Source organism: Quercus suber, unplaced genomic scaffold (genome assembly GCF_002906115.3).
Source record: "Quercus suber isolate HL8 unplaced genomic scaffold, Cork oak 2.0 scaffold_568, whole genome shotgun sequence".
In the NCBI taxonomy this organism is placed as follows: Eukaryota; Viridiplantae; Streptophyta; class Magnoliopsida; order Fagales; family Fagaceae; genus Quercus; species Quercus suber.
This window is the reverse complement of record NW_027070013.1, coordinates 75,789-101,291: the sequence shown is the minus strand read 5'-3', so window position 1 is coordinate 101,291 and position 25,503 is coordinate 75,789. Positions and strand designations below refer to the sequence as shown.

The window sequence follows — 25,503 nt, the reverse complement described above, 5'->3', positions numbered from 1 at the left end:
TACAAATTTATTATTTTGGGCTTGGGCCACAAATCCTAATCCCACACATATAATTTACATAATATGTACGAGAAAACAAAATTTTGTAGTTTTTCCTTTTTATGTGTACCATGATGTAAATTTAACTTCTCCATGAAATAAAGTGATGTATTTTGTTTATTTCTAAGTTTTTTTTCCCCCTTAATAAAAATAGATGGCAACTACAATCTAAAACCTTCAATTTTTGGGAAATAATATCATCAATCAAGCCATCATTTTGAGAAACAATTTTGCTCGATCTACCCTTTTACGTATGATCAGTCCCAAGGTCGTGGCTTCTTACACTACTTTGTATGGCCTAGACCTTTTCCTTGGTGTCTTGTGGTTTGTGAATTTTTATATCTCTCTTCATCATTAATAGAGCTAAGACTATTCCTTTCTCTAGATCCTCTATTTCTTTGGCTACATAGTGGCGTTTTTCATTCAATGTAAGATTATATTATAGAACTTGTTCCAAAACCTTTGCTTTTTCTTATTGAATCATTTTTTACTGACTTATAAAGATCCCATGATCTAATCAATGATTTTTGACTCTAAATCTTTTGACTCTTCAAATGCCACAATGATCAAATTTTGAAGCTAATGTCTGAAGGATTTTCTTTTCTACCACCCATCATTCAAAATATCACCATATCTTTTAACTGATTTACAATGTCCAATACTCTTAAAAATATTTTTTAATTGATTTACAATGTCCAATACTCTTAAAAATAATTTAAAACTGACTCGAATTCTTTCATGTGTACAGTTTTAAACTTGACTTTCAATGCTTGAAAGCGAACTTTTTGTTTTACATCCACATCCTCCGTTTCACTTTAGAGAGTTTTTTGAGAATCTCCCACTGCTTGCTTGAATGAAGTTGCATTTACAACTTTTTCGAAAATAGTTTTATTCAAAACCTAATAGATTCATAAAAGTTTGTTCATCTTTCTCTTTCGAGCCTTTTTCAATTGTTTTTTATTTAGAGTCAAAGATGTTGCATCTTATGACTCGACATAACCAAGGGACGGAGCTATGTTTGTGAGCGGGGGCCATCGCAACCCCTCTCCCCCCAAAACAAAAAAAATAATATAATTGTTTAAAGTAGGGGAAAATAGAGACCCAATTCATTTTTGTCAAAGCTGGCCCCCTAAGAAAAAAGTTCCAACCACCCACCCCCCAAACAACTTGTCCACGTTAGTGTCCCCTTGAAGTTTAATTTAGGACCTTGAAGCTTCATGTTTTAGTATTTTCACTCTTTAACTATTAGCTTTGTTTTTACCTTTAGCTTTTACAATTGAAACACCCCACCCCCCCCCCCCCCCCCCCCCAAAATACATCAGACCATTGTTTCACGAATACAATTTCCAAGCTATTGAAACTCGCTCCCTCCATCCCCATCTTTTTAAGCTTCCATATGGTTAGCATTAAGGTCCTCCATCTTCCTTAACAAAGAGTCTTGAGCTTATTCGAAGCTTATAGTAAAAATGGCTTTAAAATCTTGATAACTACTAAATTCTTCTTCTCCCTTTTTCATTTCTATTTATCTTATGGTTTATGATTTTTTTTTTCCTTTAATTTATCAAACTAATTAATAGGCTTTATTCACCTTTTTTTTTTAATCTAGAACTTCATATTGGCTTATATTGATTTTGTTATATTTTATTTATGTTAATATTATGTTTTCTTGTAGATGTAGTCTAAAACTCTAGATTTCCTATGTTCTTATATTTAACTTCTTGAACATTTGTGGACTTATGGTTGTTCAAAGCTATAAAAGGACTTATGACTATTCAAAGGTATAAAAGAAACTTAGGGAGAAAGTGACCTTAAAGATGCTCAGTTGGTAGTTTACTTCTTCTTTTTAAATGTAGTTTAGTTTTGTTAGTATTTTGAGTTCTTATAAGAATTACATTGATTAAACTAATGTACTAAGACATATATACATAAATTGCAAATCAATAGGATAATTTATTCTCACCCCTTCCCCCCAAACAAAAAATCATGTTTCCAACTTTCATCTTGATTTAGAAAGGAGGAAAGCATGTGAATGTATACTACACTATACAACTTGAATTCCTTTTTTTTTTTTTTGATACATTGACTGTTAAGAGTAGGAGAGTCTGAACCCATGAATGTCTTAATTTGAAATATGTGAAGATTTCACTTGAGGAACAAGACTTTTGACATACAATCTAGACTTTTTTTTGTTGATAATTCAATAGTTACAATAGGAAAGGGGATATGAACTCTTGACATCTTCGTTGAAACTTGAAAATACTTCCTATTAAATTATGTAACTTAAAAAGTTTATTACTCCATACAAAACTCCTTTTTTGTTGTTCATTTATTTCATTTCATAATCTTTTTCAAGTAATTCTTAGATACTCTTGAAGCATAGAAAATTATGTTCTTTCTTCTCACATTCATAATAAGGCCCACTTATTAAATTCATGTAAGCTCACAATGAATATAAGAGTACAGAGTGCAATTTTTTCGTACTCCAAAAATACCTAAGAAATTTTCATCTAAATCAAGTTTACCTCTCTAGGTCTCAACAACAAATGGGATCAAATCAAATGTAACGCTCAAGTGAGTTGTCCGATCGAATCAGTACAGTGAATGACTCAATCTTTGACTTGGAAAAAACGAATCAACTTCTGCCAGGACCTTTGGAAATCGCTTTTGGACACAACAGCGAACTTGTCGTCGCCTATAAAGTCCAACATGGTAATATATGCTCCATTTAACATTTTATACGTAAAATTTGTCCAGCTTTCAGCAACTTCACACATATCATAATTATTTATATAACTTTTGCTACAGCTCACCACTCGAGTTGTGATCGGTGGAAGTATGAAATTATTATTTTTTCTTCATTATTCATAATTTGCATAAGTTGAGGCAAAAGTAATGACTTTGCTGTTTTGGCATGAACTAGATACCAGTAGAAATCAGCCACGTCACTCTCCAACGTAGTGGGACTGTCTAGTCGTTTGCATGTGAAGCCTAGTTTTATTTGTTACAAGGATACTTCTCCCATGTGGGTTTGGTTGGAAACTTGGAATGGATTTGGAAAGAGACTCAGAGAGAACAGCAATTTCAATGCAATGGAAAGTGGGTTTGCTTAGAAAATCCCAAACAAATAACAATAAACTATAAATAAGCACATGTTCCAGTGCATAACCACATACACCTTCACCTAATGATGATAAAAAAGACTATAGAAGGATCTCTCACTTTTGCAAATTCAAACTTCCCCATTACCTGGATATTTCACTTTCACTTTCACTTTCACTTTCACTAAATTTTCTCACTTGGGTCTCCATATTTTTGGAAAAATATTCCATTTTTCTCTATAAAGTGCTTTTATAGAGTTGCATTGAGAGTTCATGGGCTTTGTTGTTGTTATTCTTAGCGTGGAAAATGACGGAAGTGTTTAAACAAGGGAGGTCTCTGGCAGAGACTCCAACATTTTTGGTTGCTACAGTGGTGACAGTTATGGTCTTTGTGTGCTTGTTAGTGGAGAGATCAATCTACAGATTTGGAAAGGTAAAGCAGGAAAAAGGTTCTTGATAATGTTCTGTTGCTCTGTTTGGTTGCTCAAAAAAAATGTGGGAAAATGGGAGGTTTTGAATCTTTGGATTTTTCATGTGGGACCCACTTTAGTGCTTAGTTAATTGTGTTTGGAGATGTTAGAGAAGTATCAGTTTTTTGTGATTATGCTGTGTTTGATTGCTGATAAATTGTGTGAAGATAAAAGGTTAAGGTAGTGTGTGAATTGAAGATTAAGTTTTTTTATTCCTTTGGAACCAGCATAACTATTTAGCTTGACTTAAGTGACACTGCAAGTGTTAGCAGAGTAACAATCTTGTGATAATGCTGTGCTTGGTCAGTGCAAAATTATGAGAAAATGAGAAATTGATAAAAATCTCACATATTATAGGAGAAATAAAACTAGTTGGCTTATTCTTTTTAAGTTTGGGAGAATAAACCATAATGCTGAACTTTTGCCCTGATGTTTGGGATATAAAATAGATTATTTGGCTCATTGGGGTAAACATAAATTAGCTAGAGAAATGATCTCTTTTCAAGTTGAAAAAGAAATCTAAATCCCATGTTTGCTGTGTACAGTGGTTGAAGAAGACTAGGAGGAAGGCTCTTTTTGCTTCTTTGGAGAAGATTAAGGAAGGTGAGTAATTTGTCAATACCAGCTCTCACTTATGTTAATTGTGGCAAGATACCTGATATGGGTTCTGGGTTTCAAGCTTTGATTTTTGCATTTGTTGTTGGTTGTGTCTGCCTCTGATGTAGTTTGTTTTTGTTTGAGTGAGACTCAATCTCTGAGAGTTGAGACTATCAAAGCATTCTTTATGTGGGAATTTGGTTTGATTGTAGTTGACATTGTTTTCCTTCTTGTTAGAGATGATGCTGCTTGGGCTTCTATCTTTGTTGTTGGCACAATCTGCAAGGTGGATCTCTGAGATTTGCGTAAATTCATCTCTTTTCAGCAGTAGGTTCTATCTTTGTTCCGAGGAAGATTACAGAATGAAGGAGAACATTATGATTAAAAGTTCTTTCTCTTCTACCAATGTTACTGATATTCCTCCAAGAGGTCTTTCAACAAATCAATGTGGGGAGGTAAATTAACTCTCAATATTTGCAAAAGTTAGGATTTGTGGGTGAATTGACCTTACTGATGCCAATAATTGATTGCAGGGTCGTGAACCATTTGTGTCATATGAGGGTCTAGAGCAGCTTCACAGATTCTTATTTGTTCTTGGGATCACTCATGTTCTGTATAGTTGTGTGGCAGTTGGTCTAGCTATGAGCAAGGTACAGCATTCTTTATTTATAGGACCCCATCTGAGCATGTTCACATTGGGAGCTTCTTGCTCTTTTAAGGGGGTGCTTGGATATTACATGAAAACAAATCAATCTGTCTTGTGTTTCTATAACATTGGGGGGTCATTCAAGCTTATCAAAGATGAATTCATTCACATTTTGGAGCTTATGTGTGGTTCTTTCTCCTTTGAAGGGGTGCTTGGATATTGCATGAAAACAGTTTGATCTATTGTTTTTCTGTAATATTTGAAGGCATGAATTCATCCTTTGAAATGGGGTTTTTCAAAATCATCAAATATGAAGTCATTTAATGATTATACAAAAAATACAAGGATGGGTCATTACCAAAATATGAGATTGAAACTCAATGTTTTCTCTGAAACATGATATGGTCCAATCAGTGTGATAAGATAGACTCAGTAGCTTTATGGAGCTTAATCCCAACCCTTGGGGTTTGACACTCATATATTTTTCTTCGTGTTGCCTCTATGTTAGGTGCATATATACTGATTCAAATGCCTCTTCGAATATAATTATATGATTTTATTAATGTGATGTCCTTTGCCCCTAAATTACCTGGGAGGTTTATTCACTTCTTAATTGCTTGGCTTTGTAGATTTACAGTTGGAGGAAATGGGAAATTCAGGCTAGCTTACTGGCTGAAGAGAATTTGAGAGGTACACAACAAAATTGAACATTGGAATGATTAGTTGACTAGTCTTTGTTCTACACTTTTGTTGTGTGACTTTTGAATTCCTTAAATATTATCATTATTCCTCTGTTTGCTTACTAATAAAAAGCTGTGAGATGTTTACCTGCCTATGAGCCCCAGAAACATTCTGCCCAACTTGTCCTACTTGTCCAAAGTTTGCTGAGATTAGATGATTTTCCACTTAAGCTAATCAAAGTTGCATTTTGTCATGCCAAGAGCTTATAATTCAACAGACACCTCCTAGTGTTTCTAATAGAAACGTCCAGGATTCAAATCCTCCTTCCCCATTACAATTGTTGAATTATCAAAACAAAAACAAAAAACCATTCATTTTGTTCCTAAGAGCAGTAATCCTGCATCACTAAGAAGAGATTAATGAATTTACAGTTGGAGCCTTATATATAAATACTAGTGTTAGGGACTTAGTGACTTATCCCAAATGGGGTTTCTACTTTCTACCCGCATGGGACTTTCACCCAATTAGGGCCTTGGTCCAGTGGAGGTTCAGCCCAAGTGGAGGGCCTTGGCTGAGATGGTCCTCCCATACAGAGAATAATAGTGTGGTAGTTACTTTGAGGCTGAAAGAGGACCCAGTGAGACATATGCATAGGTTATGTGAGTTGGTTGTAATAGGCTTTGGACCGGTTTAAATTAATGAGGGTTGTCATTGCCTGTAGATGTAGATATGAAGTTAATTGAACCACATAATCATGTCTTATGTAAATTTAAACACATTAAATCTTGTTGTCTTGTATGGATATCTATTTCATTGTTTCTATGGTATGTTTCCGCTGATTCCTAACTCTAACATAGCTCTCACTACCACAACAAACTAGCATTGGAGAAAGGATTTTGTACAACACATTCTTACTTTCCATTAATATTTAAGATCTTGGAGATTTTAAGTTTCGCATATTTGTCTCTTAACATGATAGCCTCCAAAAAAAAGAAAATGAAATCCAATATGACTATGGACAAATAACTTTGGTGTTTAGCATTACTGCAAGGTGTTAGACATGAAGAAGAAATAGTGATCCTAATTAACTGCTTATGGTTAAAACCTAATGTTTGGAACTGAGGGAGATGAGGGGAGAGGAGAGAAGAGTTTCTACTGTCCTTTCCTCTCCCCTCTTCTCCCTCTATCCAAAGTCCAAACATACTTATCACAAATTTGTTTCAGATTTGAGACTAAAATGAAATCAGAGAAAGGCTAATTAGTGAGAAGGAATTTGAAGACCCCATAGGCAAAGCATGGAAAAAACTAAGACCGTGTGGTTTTAGAATTTTGGCTATCTGTTGTTTAGAACTTGATGTAAGGATTCTGATTAAACAAGAAAAATGAATTACATAAAGAAAGATTTTAGCAAGGCGCAAACTGTTCCTTTATCTCAGAGATCACACTGTAAGATAAAGTAGACCACAAGTAGAAAAAGAATGAATAAAAATTATTTTTTAACAAAGGTTGTGCTGATGCTTTTTTTCTGGCCACTACACACTAAATTTAGTTTCCCAAAATGTAGACTGGCTAAACTAGTTAGTTTAACTTTAGAATTGCTGCAAGTATGAGATGTGTAACCTTCAGAGGCATCTGCTGCCTCTAGGTATGAGACATTAATTCATGTGCAAAAGGTGGTCAGAGGTGTGCAGCACGACCCTTTTAAGTATTTCTGCTTCTTTCAATTGATAGGTATTTGTAATGTGGTGTCTAGCTTTATCTTCCCAAAATTTGATAGAGATGCAAGTTTGTGTTTTTATTTTGATTATCTTTCTATATCCTAGTTTTCAACAATATTAGCTCTCTAATCTTGGATCCGTTTTATAGCAAAGAAATCCAAGGTGATGAGGCGACAGTCCACCTTTATTTTCCATCACACTTCTCATCCTTGGAGCAGGAGTCGGGTTCTCATTTGGATGGTGATTTTTCATCCTTATTATGAATATGTAAATTAAGATTAAAATGGATGTACTTGTTTGAAATTGTTTAGGTAAATGAGCTTGAACTCTACATTGGCTGCCAAAAATTTTTAAAATGAAAAATAAAATAAGCAGAAAAAAGGAGGGTAAATTAGCTTAATATAATGCATATTGCATTCCCGCACTTTGGAATATAAGATCGTTATGTCTCATGTAGTGGAATATACTTAAATGCTTCTAGATTATATTTCTTCTGAGAGAGTTTGATTTTCAAGTAAATTATAAGAAGAAAGTTTGATTTTCAATTAAAATTTTACAGCTTATGTTCCCATTCTCGGATCATCTTCTCTTATATGTTGATTACTCAAGAGATAATTTCAATTAGAATCATGCATATTTGTGATGATCTACATCACAGCTGTGGACACCACATTCTTAATAAAATTACTGTACAAGGTTGATGCAACTTAGGTTAAATGGAACTCGCTGTGCCATGTTCTTTTACAAATGCATCTCCATCCATTAAGCTTTTCCAATGGTAATCATCACAAAAATTTGTGACAGTCACTTCAATATGCTTTTATATAAATAATACTCTGCCAACTTAGTGTCTATCTTTCAGTTTCTTTTCATTCCTTTCTTTTGAACAAAGTAATGTAGCATCTTGTTTTCCCAATCTGTCACTTTAGCTTTCTAAATTTCTGTAAGGTAAAGTTGATTTGTGGGCTACTGGTGCAGCTCTGCTTTCTACATCAATTCAGGAGTTCAATAAAGAAACCAGATTACTTGGCACTGCGTTTGGGTTTTGTCACTGTGGGTACTTAACTTCTTATTCATACCGTTTTTTGGAAATTTAAAATGAATCACAATTTGATTGTGATTTCTTTTTACCGACAATCATGCTAGAGACATGTTACTCAATATTGGCCAAGGCAAACGAATGCCAAGATTAGCGATGCTGCTCTATGATCTAGTATAATATGTCTGCATGACTATTTTTGGATTAGCAAAATATATAATTCATTCATCAAAAAAGAAAGTATAATAGATGTACCAAAAAGATGAAAAGCACACCAGATGTCAGTTTAGATTGTTTTAGTGTTTCCATTTTAATATTTATTAATAATTAAGTAGTTTCATACTCATATTAATATAACAACTGTTTTTTTTTTCCTTCATTTTGCTAATTTTCTTTCATATAGCATTTTAAACCTTTACCTTCTGGGTGAACATAGATGTTAGAAGTTGCACAATTATTTGACATTTTTAGGTCACATAGTCATGATCAGAACTGTAATATCATTGCATGACAGTGTTCTCTTCTCATCATTGAATATCATTTACCCTGAACTGTAAATACCATACTATATTTGTACTGATTTTTGTTGCGTGCTTATTTACTATCCAGAAGCACAAACTTCCACATTCTTATGATTTCCATAAATATATGGTTCGGAGCATGGAAGATGAATTTCAAGGCATTCTGGGGATTAGGTATGCAGTTTTATAAAATAAATAATTTTTTTCATGCAACTCCAATTAAATTGATAGTTAAATCATATCTTAATGTTAAACTTAGAACTGAATTACCTTTTAACTTTGCAGCTGGCCGCTTTGGGTATATGCCATAGTATGCATCTTCATAAATATTCATGGTAACCTGTCATATCTTCAGAATGCAGATGCAGAGAACTTGCTTTTTTTTTTTTTTTGGCTTCACTTCATGAAATATTTAGTAGTTACATTATTGCTGCAGGTCTGAATATATATTTCTGGCTTTCTTTCATCCCTGCCATTGTAAGTATACATTCACTTATCATGTCAGTATAAGGAATCTACATTCTTCTCAAATTAACATCTCTTGCTCAATTGTTTCGCATTTCAAAAAAGCTTGTCATGCTGGTTGGAACAAAACTTCAACATGTTGTCTCCTCCTTAGCACTTGAAATTGGGGAACAAACAGGTCCATCTTTTGGGGGTCAAGTAAAGCCACGTGACGATCTATTTTGGTTTGGGAAACCAGAGATATTATTATGGTTGATACAATTCATCATATTTCAGGTGGTGATGTGTAATTCATATCTTGTGCCTGATTTATGATTTATATTGTATTTTCTTCATTTGATTTAATGCTTAGCTTCTTTCTTGTGCATGAAGAATGCCTTTGAGATGGCAACATTTATCTGGTCCTTGGTAAGATTAGACTCTCTCTCTCTCTCTCTCTCTCTCTCTCTCTCTCTCTCTCTCTCTCTATATATATATATATATACACACACACACACACACACGGAACACAAAAAGACCCTGTGTACATGCTTGAAAGAAGGTATAAATTAATAGAACGCAATTCTAAAGAAAGTTTTTCATTGTGGAACATACTAGATTAGTGAAAAAATGGAGTACCAGAAAAGATATCGTTGAGATAGCTGAAGCTCTAAAACCAGTATGCTGTGAATGTAGTTAATTATTATATGGTGGATGTGAAATAGAAATAGAAAAATAGAACAAACAATCTCACAAGGACCCAATGATTTTATGTGATTTGGCCTCTAGGCCTATGTCCATGAGCAGTGTTGAGGAAAAAATTGCACTAATAGATGCGACTGACGCAACTCAAATTCAAGCCCTGTAATCGACAGATATCTTCTTGTTCTCAAGGAAAAGTTAAAGAGAATACATATGTATTACATGTATTATTATCCTTTAAATCTAATCAACAAAATAAGATCTGTAGAAATGTTTGAGTTTGCAACCCTTGCTACTGTTGCTTCTGGTTTACTATATAATGCCCACATGATCTTGATTGCAGGAAAGGTAGCATTTAATAGCATCATTGTCCTGTTTCTAAAGTATCATAGGAATGAAACAAACAAGGATAGAGGCTGCATATTTGCTATTCAGAATTACATGTCATGATTAATTTAAATCTATGGGATGCAGGTTCATAATATAACAAAGATTCAAACAACTTCTTTGAGTAGTCCTTTTGAAACTCTGAAGAATTTAAAACTAACAAATCTGTTTCCTTGTTAATTGCAGTAATGGTTAGTGCATTAGATAATTATCCGATTACTACTTCTTTGTGCTTCTTTTCAATCATATAAAATGAAGTTATAATGGTCTTTCCTTTTCTTTTTCTTTTTTTGTCTTTTGTTTAGTTGGGCTTCAAACAGAGATCATGCTTCATGAAAAACCGTTGGATGATAGTCATTCGGCTGGCTTCTGGGTATTTACTTTCTTAATATGCAGTTCTATTGAAGATGTGTAAATTCCTTGTCATGACACTGATCTTGTAATGCATGTTAATTTGGTGACTAGCTGCCTGTATCATGCTCCAATGCATATAATTTTTTTGTAACACTCACCCATAAAAACCTAATACCAGGTTCAAAGACTTGAATATGGCATAGGAATGGATTTGAATGCAATCTATAGGCTTAGAGACGGAAAGGGGGGAAGGGGGGAAGAGGGGGTGTGGAGGCTGTACTCAAGTTATTAGTTTGATTAACTTATGATCAAAACTTCACATTGATTTCTTATGAATTTGTTATGTGGCCATATGCATCTTATGATTTTCCTTTTTGGTAACTGCAGTCTTCTTGTCCAGTTCTGGTGTAGCTACAGTACAGTGCCTCTCAATGTAATTGTTACCCAGGTTTGCGTTCTCTTTTAACTGATCAAATTTTAATTCTTAAATATGCTGGCATCATCATGTATTTCAAGTTGGTAGTTAGGCATATAGTCTTTGCTACATAGATGAAATAACCATATATCTCAATCAAGGCAGTTGTAAGAACCTATCCAAAAAAAAAAGGCAGTTGTAAGAAGAATTCCTAAATTTCCAAGTCTGACAGCAGAATTCCGAGCAGTAATAACTTTTAATCCCATTAGAGTTACAAAACCTACAGCCTGTCAAAATGAAGCACTCGACAACTACTCTGACATTTGGGCCTCAAAATCCATTGTTTTCATCAGTTTCTACTTACAAAAAGTCTAGTTATATATATATATATATATATTTTTTTTTTTTTGTGTGTGTGTGTGTGTGTGTGTTCTTTTCAATTTAGTCCTTTGGGATTTTTCCTTTATTAGACCATTATGTTGGTTGAAGGGGTCCTGTGTAATTTTGGATCATTTTTAAGTTTTTTAGAATTTTCTTTCTTGTTAGGGTTTGGATTGCAGGCCATATAAATATATTATATAGAATTCATTCCACATGCTATTATCATCATTAAAACTCAACAGTTTGTTTTTCCAATCTTTCTGGTATGCCAGATTGTCCTCAACCCTTTCTATCACACTGGTATATTTGTGGTGTATACGTCTCTCTTTCATGATATTTTCGCAAATAAAAGAAGTAATTGCATTATTCTTTAATTTAAAATTTGTACTAGCTTCCTTTGAACATGATTTATATTCAATCACCGTGTATAATGCATTTGATTGGATGGTTGGTGTCAACAATTAAATTGCGAACCCTTGGCCAACAATGATTCATTCAAGTCATTTTTTCACCAGTTCTCTCACCTGCACCATCATCTCTTATATCATTATGTGCACCTTCACACACTTGATATTAAGGAGTATGTTATCTGCAAGTATAGCCTTATTCTGCATGAATTCTATAATAGCCTTATTCTGCATGAATTTAATAAAATGCCTTGTGCAGGAGTTGTATTGGTTCCCCTGACTTGAAAGAACTACCAAAGATTTCTTCTCTTTTAAATAGAGATATATTATAGTAATTTAGCTCATAGACTAAATGAAATACATATAGTAGATAGCATGTTTTTGTATCAAATGATATACGTATAATGCTATGATCCTTAATGACTTCAGATGGGATCTCGGTTTAAGAAAGCCGTGGTTTCCGAGAGTGTCAGAGAGTCACTCCATAGTTGGTGTAAAAGAGTGAAGGAAAGGTCTAAATTACGCGATTCTTTGCACTCACATACCACAAGATCAGTATGTTCACTTGATACAACAATTGATGAGAGAGATGAAATAACAGTTGCATCTGGTACTTTATCTCGAAGCTCTTCCATTGGCTCACTCAATCATGTAACTGTGGCATCAGATGAACTTGTCAAACCCGTGCTTGAGACTTCTGACATACCTGGAGAAATCTCATTACGGGTGGAAGAGTTTTTATCTGACTCTATAAGGTTAAGTGAATCGCACCCTCCCACCTATGATGAAGAAGACAATGCAAACAGTGGAGAGGAAAGTAAGGTGGATACTCTTTTTGAGTTGTTTCAGAAGACATGAAGGTGTTTATCCACCTAGAGCTCAAGCTATCATTCTGAGCCAGAAAAATGGAAGTTAATCTGATTTGTGTTGACCAGAGTAAGGCTATGTTTGGAACGGAGGGAGAGGAGAATAGAGGGAAGGATAACCGGAATATACTAAAATGCTAACACGGAAGACAGACATCCATTCATCTGATGCATATATACAATTGCAAAATGAGCCATTTTTTCTCTATTTTCATTGCAAATTCAGTTTTGTAGATTTGTAGCTTACATTGTCGATTTGGAATATTAATTCAAACAAACTGCAATTCCTCATTGTGCCAGTGCAAAAGCTCCATATCCACAATAATCTTTTTTTTTTTTTTTTTTTTTTTTTTTTTTTTTTTTTTTTGTGCTTTTTATTTTTGAATAGAAAATATTATAATGATTAGAGCTACAAAAATGTTTCCATTTCCAGCATGTCCACAAACATGAATGATGCTTAAGAAGACATACATAAGCCCACACACGAGCAATCTTGTCAGCAAAACCCATAGAAGATTATTGTTATTATTAAGCTACAGCAGTTCATTTGTGACTACAAATGAAAGAAACAAAAAACATAAAAAGGAGCTACTCATTTAAACACAACAACCATTTCCCTGGACTTTCACCAAGCCACCAAACCAACCAACCAACAAAACATAATGAAGTGACAGAGGGAGAGAGAGCAGCCATAGTGAATGTGTATTCACATTTTTAGCCAGTGAGCTCCTCCTCCTTGTGGGTCTCAATGACAACATCAGACTGTGGATAAGCAACACAAGTGAGAACCCATCCTTGTTCAATCTGCTCATCATCAAGGAAGCTACCATCAGACTGATCAACTTTCCCTCCCTGAACTTTCCCTGCACATGAAGAGCAAGAACCAGCCCTGCATGAGTATGGGATGTCAATACCAAGCTCCTCAGCCTGGTCCAGAATGTAAACATCATCTGGGCATTCAAATTCTTGTGGCCCATCAGGTGTAATGAGCTTGACCTTGTGAACAGCCATTGCTGTTATACGTCCTCCACGACCACCTTTTACGCCGAAGAGAGCCCGGCCGACACAAGGAAGTGATCGTAGACTTGTCACCGGCTGCCGGCGGATGAAGGAGGTGCTAACCATGGTGCCAGAGAGAGCAGCTGTGGTTGCCATTTTTCTTGCTTGGTAAGGCTGAGGAGAAAGTTTGGAAGGCTAAAAAGAGTGGGAGAGGCAACTAGTGTTGATAATGGGAAGGGCTTGTGGAAATAGTGTGGCTATTATGTGATGAACTGAGTTGGCAACAAACCCTATCTGCCACTTGGCAACCTCTCGTGGCTCACTTTATCTTTTTATTATCACCATAATTTTATTGGTGACTGTGGTTGACACAATCCTCTGATAAAAATTTTTCTTATTCTAAAGAATGAAAATGGGGTTTATTTTTTCTTATTCTAATATTACGGCAGGATTTCTATTTTGGGGAAGGGGGTAAAAGAGAATTACTTCATTTTTTTTTCTTTTGGTTATAGATCTGAAAAAATATTTGCCACAAATTGCATAGGTAACGTGCAAATCACATAGCCACACAACATTTTGAAAGAGACAAGGCTACCACCAATTTTCCAATTTATCATAGACGTTGCAAAGAACAAACAGGAGAAGAGAAAAAAAAGATTGGTCAATTTGTCTTTTTCTCACAGCATTGGAAAAAAATGGACCCTTGTTCTAAGTTCTAACGACAGGAATCTACAAAATGGGCATTTAAAACCTTCTTGAATGCCATGCACACATGACCTTAAAAGTATTTGCTTAACTTCCTGGAATCAATAGAAATGTGTGTTGAATCAAAATTGAAATAATGAAGAACAGAAACAGAATGGATGCGACCCCAGAAGACTAGACAAAGCATATATGCAGGTATAGAAACAAAATCTGTAAATTCTTACATATTCAGAATCACAAAATTCATTACTAAAAAAGTATTTTCCCTCACAAGTTCTTTGTCCCAAAGATGTGCAGGTACAGAACTAAATAAAAAGAACAGAGGAAATTAGGCATCAATCCTTACACAGGGAACCTATTTGTAAAGGGACAAAGAAGAAAATAATAAATGACAAGAGTCCGATATTCTGCTAAATTTCCATACTATAGAAACAATTTCTGATTCCTAAATTAAGGCCTTTCACTTACAGCCGGGGAAAACACAAAAAATCTCAGGGCATCCCCTAGTCTAGAGAAAGAAGAAGAATACATCCCCATCCTCAAACCCTGTGATTTGAATCTGTAGAAAATGCTGTCCCTCGTACATGACCACAAGCTTCCTCTCAAAATTTATTGTGTCCTAACTGAAGTGCTCAGGGAAGTGGCATGCAGTCTCTTTCTTCTCAGAAGAATCCTAGTCGCACTTGATGTTTCTGTAGATCCTCCTCACAAACAAATTAGAGCCCAGGTAACCCACAGCTCCTGCACAATTAAAACGATCAAATCAATGTTCAAGCACCAAAAGATAACATCTTTTCTCATTTGTTTGGCCAGGCTGTATGTGGATGTGTCAGTAGCCTATCAACCAGACGTTCTTAGCCTCATCTCAGCCGCAAAAATCACCAACATTACTGTGGTAAATGACCATAAATCAATAAGACATGCTTCAATAGAACCCATGCCAAAGACAGTTGAAACTTACTAGTCAACCATGGAAAATTGAGGATGGAGAGCCTAAGGCCTAATAGAACCACTGGCTCAAAAAATTTAAAAAGACCTAGTGCCAAGTGCCAACAGTCTTGTAGCTCAAGTGGCACCTCCTGGTATTTCCAACAGAAGCATCCAGGGTTCAATCCCTCAACCCCCACTTAATTGAATTATCAATAAATATTTAAAAGGACCTACTGAAATTTTCATTTCCACCTCCATTGCCTTGACAATTTAAACTTTGGCTGAAGTTACAATGATAAATAAAGATTTCTCTATGGATTCCAATCATACAAGGCTTTAGTGTCAGAATAAGAGTTGGATCCCCAAAAATTGAACATAAAGATAATATATAACCTAGGAATCAACATTCGGGCTTTACTTGGAATTGGCACCAGGCAAGAAAGAAAAACCTAGGAATCCACAATTAGGGTCGCCTCAAAATAGCACCAAGATGTTGAAGTAAACTCCAACAAATAATTTTTACTCAAGTAAAACGTAAGCTTTTCCAGTGGAGTACAATAGTGTGCTTATATAAACTACGCTATGACTTAACCCTAAATTTTCTACCTAATTATTAAATTACAAAAATACCCTAGATTCTAGGAATTTAAATTAAAATACTAATAACATAAATAACTAATAAGAACTAAAATAAAATGCAATGGAAAAAAAATGCAATTGACCTTAAAGAAAACTAAATTAAAATAAAATTTTCTTTCCACTGCCTGCATTAGAGAGAGCGCCAGCATTTTAAGATAAATAACTCATTGAGAGAGATTTTGAAAAGAATGTCAAAGCAGCCAAAAAAAAAAAAAAAAACAAACAAACAGAAGCATTAATGTTACAATAAAATTGTGATAACTTACCACAGAGGATTCCTAAACCGAGACAAAACATCAAAGTGTATCCAAAATAGAAGCTGGTCTGAAAGAAGCCAGACATCTTGGTCTTCACATAATAGTAGTAAATCGAATATAGGTACACGTAGACAGCTGTCGAGGCAGCAGAGAAGAAAGAAGTCCACTGCCAATGATAGTTTTCAGCATTCAGCAAGAAGTATGTCCCCACGATGGTCACACAAACAGTGACAATAATGAGAATCACGAAAACCAGCAGCATAAATCCGTACACATAGTACACCTGTTAAGCATAAAGAGCTAAGATGAGTTACTCAAGTTCAACATTTCCTCAAACTGTATTGTGCAGACATACTAATTTCTATTTTCAAAATAAATTTTAACATCCATCTGTCTAAAGAGGCCACCAGGAAATATTAATACCCTTGTTATAAAAAAATAGAAGAGAGGGAGATTGTTCCAACAAAATATAATAAGCTTTCCAACAAATTAAATTCCTGTCACAAGTAAACTTTCCAGACAATGTAATTGTCAATGGAAATCTGTTGTATTATAATGCTGAATATCAATGTCACTACGTAACTACAACTTAGCACTAAACCGCAATATAAAGCTAATACATGTTTCCTAAGGCACAGACATGTATGCCATAGTTCATGGTATTTTCAGAGGTGCAAATCAGCCATTGGAAACCTGTCTTCATACTTTGTAAAAAGAGATCACGAAATGTGTTCAAATTTTCACTAGCTATGTGTGGTAGTTATTTCACCATCTCCTGTAATTCCAAACTAGACAATAGCTTCATGCCTTCAAATGCCACACAATAATCACTTAATAGACATAACTCCAAATCTTCCTTATCAATCAAAACAACCCACAGAATTGTGGAACTCACCTTGTAATTCCAGAAGGATGTAAAGACAAAATACATCTCAATGAATATGCTGCCAAAGGGTAGCAATCCACCCATAATTGAGACCACAGATGGTGTGAGATACCATTTCTTCTCAGGAATTGGACGAGGAATGGTCTTCACACGACAAGGATTGTTTGGAGCACCACTCCAATTTCTCCCAACAACCGTACCAAGAAGTGCCAGGGGGAAAGAGATGAAGGCCCATATGACAAAGACAACAACCATAGTGCCAAAGGGAATGGCCGCTAGAGAACCATAGAAGATAGCAACTGTGTTCAAGATGAACCCAATACCAAAGCACATAAATGGAAATAGAGATGCTGTGAGGATCATGGACTTTATCCAATTTTTCCCTGACAGAATGACATAGAAGTTATACAAAAATTAATAATGCACAAAAAAGAAACATCTAAGAAGAGCATTACAAAGCTGAAACAGAACCCAAATATAAAAGCAACAGAATAACAGAAATAAGCAAATGAGGCTACTAATGGCCAAAATTCCTACCTCCATGGCGCGAGTACATCCCACCACTCACATAACCAGAAATGAACGATGTAAGAGCATAACATACAATGAAAGTTGTGATAATCGCTCCTCTCCTGAGCCACATAAATAAAAATTAAAGAACATTATAACAGCAATGAGAAGATGAAAGGAAAATATATGCTACCAGCAAATGCATCTATGCTACTGTTCAGGTTTATACACCCCAAAATATAAGTCTCAAGACACAAGATGAAAGAAATTATAACCCGTTAGTCATTAGTAACGCCAATGAGCTCTAAATTAAACAGCACCTCCTCCGCTTGTAACAGCGAGGAGGAGGGTAAGGTCATGAGTTCAAGATTCACCAACTGCATGTGTAATTAACCAACAAAAAAAAAAAAAAAGGTCATCATTAACTTCTCAACATACCCAATATACAACATTCCAACAATTGCCAATAAGATGACGAGGAGAACAAGCAACGCAAGCTGAGCACCTGTACCAACAACAGCTGAAAGAAGAACCAAATTGCGAGGAGGACGAAAAACATCACCATGCACAAGTTTCCAACCAGACTCTTCACTAACATCTCTCTCCTAAGAAAAAAGCAGCAAAATAGTAACCAAAAACATCAGATCTAGCAACAATTTTGATTTCTTTAATTAAAAGAAAAAAGGAACATAATCAACAAACAATTAACAAAAGAAAAATGACAATTTTTACCCTCTTTTTTGTTTTTTGATCGGTAAAAATTAAAATTTTTACTTTTGTAAATAGTTTTTTACCTTTCGTTATTTAAACCAAATACAAAAACAAAGAAAACAAAAGAAAAAATGACAACAGAAATGCAAGTGAATTGAGCACTACCAGAGTCTCCAGATCATCGTCTTCCCGAGCATATTTTGCATAGTCATTCCTAAGAGTTCGCATTAATATCATTGACACCAAACCAGTGAGGAAGATAACCATCATAAATGAATTAAAAATGGAGAACCAATGGATCTGCAGATTAACCATACACACACAACTCTCAATAACAGAAACAAGTATGGGAATAAGGGTAATCAAGAAGTCCGTAAAAAAAGAAACACTTACAAATATCTGAAATGACTTGGTCAAAACACAAAATTGGGGGCTCATAATATTGGAATGCAATGTACAGTTAGAAAATAAGCAGCAGCCATATTATGTTACCTGATGCTCAAAGAAAGGATAATCCAGATAAACATCAAAGCGACGTGCAAAAGTGATATTAGTTGGCATCCATTTGACAGAATATGTCATGTCTAATGTTTTTCCAACTGTCAAAGGCTTTGGGCCTTCTTGAGTGAGATTCACATGAATAATCTGCAAGAATAGAAACATAACCATTATTCTGGGAAGAATCCTAAATTCCCATCATCGAATTCATATGCAATTTTGAAAAGCAAAACCTGATCCTTGTTGAATTGGACAACAATACTCTTATGCGTGAAAAGCACATGCTTGCCATTATCACTGTTCTTATCTGGATGCAACGCACCAACAAAACCTACAACATAAATAAATAAACAAAACAAAACAAATTATCATGAGCCATCAAATTATATTCAAGCTAAATACAACCACCAGAGTGAGTTATATGCATACCCCATAAAGGCAGATCATCTGAACTTGTATCCAGCATTCCGAAGACCAACATTAGAAAAGAGAAAAGAGATCAAGCGTAAGAGCTCCAATATATCATGAAATAGAGCAAAGGCAAAACAAAATTTGCATACAAAACATATACAACAGCCCACACATGAATTTTCCAGATTACAATAGTATAAAGCAATATGGTCATTAGATCAACATATCTACACCCGTGTAGCTGTAGCACTATGCAACAATGAATATTAGTATAATTGTGCATTCTAAGAGAGTCACAAATGCTAGTAATGATTTCCAAACTATTTGTCATGAGAGTCAGAATCAGCAGTCACAGTATAATTGTGCCTTCAATGAGTCATAAATGCTAGAAATGATTTTTAAACAATGACTTTTTGTAATTCAAAATCAATTAATTATAACATAAATACTGAAGATTGTTGAAATTTTGGTATTGAACTTCAGTTTGGAACTCTAAACAGGTTTTAACTCCTAAGTATCTTAGAATTTCTCATTCCCATCAGTTCTTTAGGTAGTCTGAACCAATAAAGTACGTGCACCAGCAAAAACCATTTTAAGTATCACAGGTTTTACAAGAATGTACAAGCCCATTCTAACCACTTATAAATCTACAGTTATCTTCTTAAAAAAAAAATTCACTTTGTACGAATGTGCTCATGCTGATGCTACTACGCAAGACATACGCCTTTGGGAGGTAGCATAGCAGAAAACCTACTACATTTTCTGTGACTACTGAGGGAACATGATTTCCCATCATTTTTCTAAGAACTATTTTCTTGTAATGCAAATACAATAGGATTGAAGTTATTATTATATCCATATCTAGCTTTGCTTTCCCACAACAAATCCAGACCTACTTGCATCTAGCTTTTCTTCCCTCTCTCTGGAATTACATACTAAATGCATTTCAAATAAACATTATAATTTATTTCTGTACATGTTAGGCATGTCTCTAAACCTTCTACAGGACTCCCATATGCATCAGCCCACATTCTATAATTGATAATCTATACCAAAAATATCATCAACTTATATTAGTAAAACATCAACAGATTCAATGAAGAACATACCCACAAAGAATTCAAACCAGTAATTGTTCTCAATTGCATCCTTGAAATGTTTAACCGTTGCCTCATCAAGTTCCAGATGACAAATGACAGCCTTTTCCACGTTTTCTGTGCAAGGAAAAGTCAATACATAAGACTAAATTCAATTCAATTAAGCCTTAATCCCAATTATATTAGGGTCAGCTCAAGCAATTAACTCCACTTCAATGTCAAATTTAAGTGATAAGACGGAAATTGTACGTACTATCAAACTTTATATCGATCTGGCTATCTATAAGTTCATTTCCACCGAGGACCTCACCCAGACCACCCCATTTGTGACCAGCATTGCCTTCTGGACGACAAAACGGAAGGCTGTAATAATTGTAAGTTTCTTGTGGATTATTATAGGGACCAACTTTATTTACCCAAAGGGTAACTGGGTCATCTTGTTGATACTGCAGAAGAGACAAAGGAGTATCAACAAAAGTATCTTAAAAATTCATATCAAAATGCAGATACAAAAAAACAATAGAAAACCATTGGAGTTAGTAAAGGAAAAGTCTGCAGTACAGTTCCCACAGCACATACTATACTACACAACAACAATGAGTACACAGAAAGAATCTAGAAAAAACAACAGGGACAGCCCATCTTATATGATTTGTTTTTGAAAAATAAACAAGGATAGATCCTCAAAAAAAAGGAAAATGTTATTTACATAATTTCCCAATCAGATTGATGTTCCTTTTCTTATACGTACCACAACTCATCCCCCAATACCAAATTGAAACTGTTACTTCACTGACGCTTTTTAAAGGAAGGAAGGAATGCAACTTTTATTTGAACAACAATAGCATTTTGTGTCTTATTGTACAACAAGAAAATGAAGGAACAAAAAGTAGAAAGAGAATATGATAACCACTGAAGAAGTTCAGAAAGTTTTCTCTAGGTTTTTTCCTCCCTTAAATAAAAATACTTGACAAGCATCTCCCCAAAACTTCAGGAATACGGATCACAGGTGCAAATCGGATAGGCAATTGAGATTCATTTCTTGGAGTGCTAGTGGGTGACCCAGACCCCCTCGCCAAAATCTAATATAATCGACCAAACGAAAAGAGATTGACTGTCTCCAATGACGCAAATATGTTCTTGGCCGCTAAAGTCAAAGCATTCTACATAAGTCAACCAGTATAATTTCTTTATCCACAACTCCACATGAAAAACCTCTCAAAACACATCCTATCAGAACTAGATCCAACAAAAAAATTCCTTCTGATTGAAAGGTTACACAAACACCCAGTGACCTCAACATCCACTCAACTAGATCCAACATGTAGCAATAACAAAATCATGCGCCGCGAGTCATAATTCCAGAAACTTTAAAAAGCATACAAAAATGCATATCATATCACCATAAAAGAAACCCAGCATTAAAATACACCAGCAACTCTACAATCCCACTAACCTCCCTACAACCAAATTCGTATACTGCAACCAAAAATTTCTATCACATTGACAATAATAACACTCGCGATACAATCAACCCACCCGAGATCTCCCCCTCACAACAATGAATATTAGGTTCATGAGCTTGACTGCATAAGCAGAATTGAGCATATCAGTTACATTATCTCTCTCGCGATAAAATGCACCCATTAGGTTCATTGACTTAAGCAAAAAAAAATGAGCTAATTAGATTCATCAACGAGCAATAAAAACCCACTAAAATTCACAAATCAAAGTCCAAATCTTTCGGAAAAACGAACCAAACAAACAAACAGAAAAAATCAAACAATTAGGTTCGCATGAAGCTTAAGCAACAAAAAATTGAGCTAATCAGATGCAATAACCAGAGTCCTAATCTTCAAACAAATCACGAAAGCGTTACAAATCCCATAGATCTGAATCGGGAATTGAACAACAACAACAACAACAACAAAAACAAAACACGAACGTAATGAACAAGATCTACGAGTCGAATCAGCGAGTCATTGACTCGGCTAGGATTCGCAGTGGAAAGGTAGAGAGAGAGAGAGAGAGAGAGAGAGAGAGAATTTACCTTGTGATCTGACTCGGAGGCGAGTGATACGGAGGAGAGGTAAAGGAAGAGGAAGAGGAAGGAAAGGAAAGAGAGAGATCGGACGGTGGAGGACATGGGTGATGGCCGGAGAGAGACGGATCTGGGACGGTCCAGATTCTTCCTTTCCTAAAAGGGTCGCTCAAGCTCAAAGACTTTCCGTTTGCTTTGATTTTCTATTTATTTTTTTGTAAAAATTTTCTTTCCTTCCTGTGTGCTATATGCTAAAGCCACCCCCCCTTCCTTTTTAGAGTGGGTTTGTTTGAGTGTGTTTGTGTTTTGAGTGTGAATGACAAAGTTGAAGCCGTTTACTATAAAAATTCCCTTTTTTTTTTTCGGTTTTTATATATATGTTTTGTTGGGTATTTTATAGCCTCTTATAGGCCCAAGTTTTGTAATTTTAGGCCTTTGTTTCTTTTGGGTTAAAGACCTTTTGGGCAGGGTCATAATTCATGTATGATTGGGCCTTCTTTCAAGCCCATATTGTTTTACAAATCAACTACGAATATCTGGATGAATAGGCTCTATCCGACGGAATAAAAAAGTCTCGCTCTCTAAGCTAGAGCAAGTGAGCAAAAGAAAAGCTCTGTTGAGAGCAAGTATAAAACTGAATTTCTTTCACTGGGTGACTGAAGGGAGTTTGAGATGATTTCCCACTCCGAAAAGCATTAATGGAACTAATAACCTTCCTTTTTTGGTGTATCAAAAAAAAAAAAAAAAAAATTGGGTTCACCTTCGTATGTTTATCCTAAGAAAAAATAGTGGGTTTGGCAATCAGGCAAAGAGTAAAACTTAACACTTTGTTGCTTTGATCAATAAAATATAACAGTGTTGTCTTTTCCAAGAACAATTAAATTCAATGCATTCAAGTGTTTGAATTCAATAGTGTATGTGATTTAGTTTTTGGTAAAATATCAAGAGAAGGTGCATTTGGATGAGTCTCTTTTCATTAGCTTATACAATTTATTATGTAAAAATATAATTGTGCCTTGGAAAATATAATATTTTAAAAAATGATATAAGATTTGCTACAAGCCTAAAACCAACAATAGCAAAATGGCATGTGATCACTTGCTACGCTACACTTTGAAGTGATTTTATACAATTATTTTAAGTGAATTATGTGTACTACACGTGATGTCACGTGTCATCTTCCTATTATTCATGGTAGCTTTGTAGCCAAACTCTAACTTTTAAAACTAAGTGTACAATCCTTTTTTTTTTTTTTTTATCATGAAAATAAGCTGAATCAAATAAGCCTAGGTTGCAAAATTTTCATCAGTCAGATTAATTTATTCAATGGCAGCCGAAGCATTTAAAGAGTTTGCTACTTCGCTTCCTCGTAATTGGGTCTCTTACCTCAATTCATCCTCAAAATATGTCTGGGCCTAGTTAGGATGCTCATAGTTCATGCATAATTGGGCCTGTCACCCAATGTTTTTTTTCCCTATAGCCCAATTATGTAAGATTGAAAGAACCTTCTTGCACTATTTTCCCTTCTTATTTTTTTTCTATTCCTATCGCCCTCCATTTGTCCTTTGAAAATCGGGGCTAATTGACAAGAAATCAAGGAAGAATTTCCATGCCAGGTTTGAGTTGTTTTAATTCTTAAATTAAGTTAAATTAAAAAATATATAATTTAGCTGATGGAGCCCGCTACATTGGCAAAATATAACTATATTTATTTGTTTCCAAATTAACATTTTTCCAAAAAAAAAATTTTATTTTCTAAAAATTATCTCATTTTTTTTTTATATTTGGTAGCAACCTTAAAATGAGTTAGAAAATTATCTTTAAACTTCCCTTATTTATCTTAGCATGAAATAGAGTTGTTTTCTACTAAAATTTTATGGAAAAACAACTTTTATCTCATGCCAAACTAAATAAGGGAAGTCAAGTGATAGTTTTCTTTTAAGAGAGATGCTACATCTACAATAATTTTATAATATTTTTACAACAAATCACAGGTAATTAGTTGTTATTGGTTCAAATTTAAAACTAATACTAAGATTACTTTTTTGCCCCAATAATAACAACCAGTAACAACCTGCCACTTAGAATTTGTTATAAAAATATTGTAAAATTGTTGTAGATATATCATTTCTCTTCTTTTAATATATATTTGGCAATATATATATTTGGCAATATAAAATCAAGTCGTAATTGTTTTTCCTAGTTAGTATTGATAAATTCATTCCACAACAAAGGAACCAAATTCCGTCTTCCTTATCTGAATTTAGGCATGATTAAGTAAGAGCCCATTCAAGAGTCAACATAGTTGAGTCAATGTATAGCAAGTTTACTCATTTCAATTTCCTACAAAAAAACAAAAAAGATAGAGTCATTTCAACTTTCAATGGATGTGTTCACATTAGCATCATACTTGATATGTATTAAAATTAGAATTAATAAATAAATAAAATTTACTTATATTATAAAGAAGATATATTGTGTGACCGGTCAAGACTCAAGAGCAAGCAAACTTTAAACTTAAAATAAAATAATACAAATAGTCATCCCAATAGGCCTATCTATAGATTTATGGATCCATTCCTTCTTGCCAGTTGGCTAAAACCACCACCCATCTCAATATGACATTATGGAAAATTATTGAATCTTTTCAGGAATACTATAAATGCGTACTTTCCCTCTCACATAAATTGTGAGACCCACAATTATATAAGAGGAAAGCGTATACATTTATAGTACTCCGTAAGTATTTTATAATTACTTTGATGTGACCACCAACCCACAAATCTTTTCTTCCAATCAATTGGCCACTACAATCATCCTCAAAAGCAACAGCCACTTTCTTCCTTCAATCAGTATTTATTGTGCCCCACAGTTTACCATCACATTTAATGCTACTAAACAACATCTTATTTACCTATGAATTGGTACTTGTTGTCCTAACACACATCCCCCTATCTGAACTGAAGTGATGACTAGATGGCGAGTCTTGAGGGAAGGGCTTTCTCGCCATCTACCCATTGAACTGAAGTATGCAAAACTTTGATATTGTTACTT

General features: G+C 34.7%; 3 protein-coding genes across 3 annotated transcripts; 1 reads left to right on the top strand and 2 right to left on the bottom strand.

Moving 5' to 3' along the window:
• The first annotated feature begins 3,171 nt into the window (after nt 1–3,171).
• LOC112009034 (MLO-like protein 4) lies at nt 3,172–13,100 on the top strand. The gene is made up of 15 exons (XM_024041388.2): nt 3,172–3,570; nt 4,153–4,210; nt 4,442–4,659; nt 4,738–4,854; nt 5,480–5,540; nt 7,398–7,489; nt 8,228–8,302; nt 8,898–8,983; nt 9,095–9,144; nt 9,246–9,286; nt 9,380–9,550; nt 9,647–9,682; nt 10,648–10,715; nt 11,084–11,144; nt 12,329–13,100. The coding sequence occupies exons 1-15, from the start codon at nt 3,445–3,447 to the stop codon at nt 12,755–12,757; spliced, it is 1,689 nt and encodes a 562-aa protein (XP_023897156.1). The 5' UTR covers nt 3,172–3,444; the 3' UTR covers nt 12,758–13,100.
• A 158-nt stretch (nt 13,101–13,258) lies between these two features.
• LOC112009045 (ferredoxin) lies at nt 13,259–14,022 on the bottom strand. Its single transcript, XM_024041394.2, has one exon. It carries the CDS (start codon nt 13,918–13,920, stop codon nt 13,480–13,482), a length of 441 nt encoding a protein of 146 aa, XP_023897162.1. The 5' UTR covers nt 13,921–14,022; the 3' UTR covers nt 13,259–13,479.
• Nucleotides 14,023–14,694: 672 nt separating this feature from the next.
• On the bottom strand, nt 14,695–22,789 carry LOC112009024 (transmembrane 9 superfamily member 1). The gene is made up of 12 exons (XM_024041377.2): nt 22,459–22,789; nt 20,662–20,854; nt 20,421–20,525; nt 19,330–19,347; nt 19,134–19,231; nt 18,895–19,047; nt 18,568–18,702; nt 18,130–18,296; nt 17,719–17,813; nt 17,191–17,564; nt 16,305–16,578; nt 14,695–15,210 (listed from the first exon to the last, which is right to left on the bottom strand). Exons 1-12 carry the CDS (start codon nt 22,552–22,554, stop codon nt 15,143–15,145), a joined length of 1,776 nt encoding a protein of 591 aa, XP_023897145.1. The 5' UTR covers nt 22,555–22,789; the 3' UTR covers nt 14,695–15,142.
• Between the last annotated feature and the right edge of the window lie 2,714 nt (nt 22,790–25,503).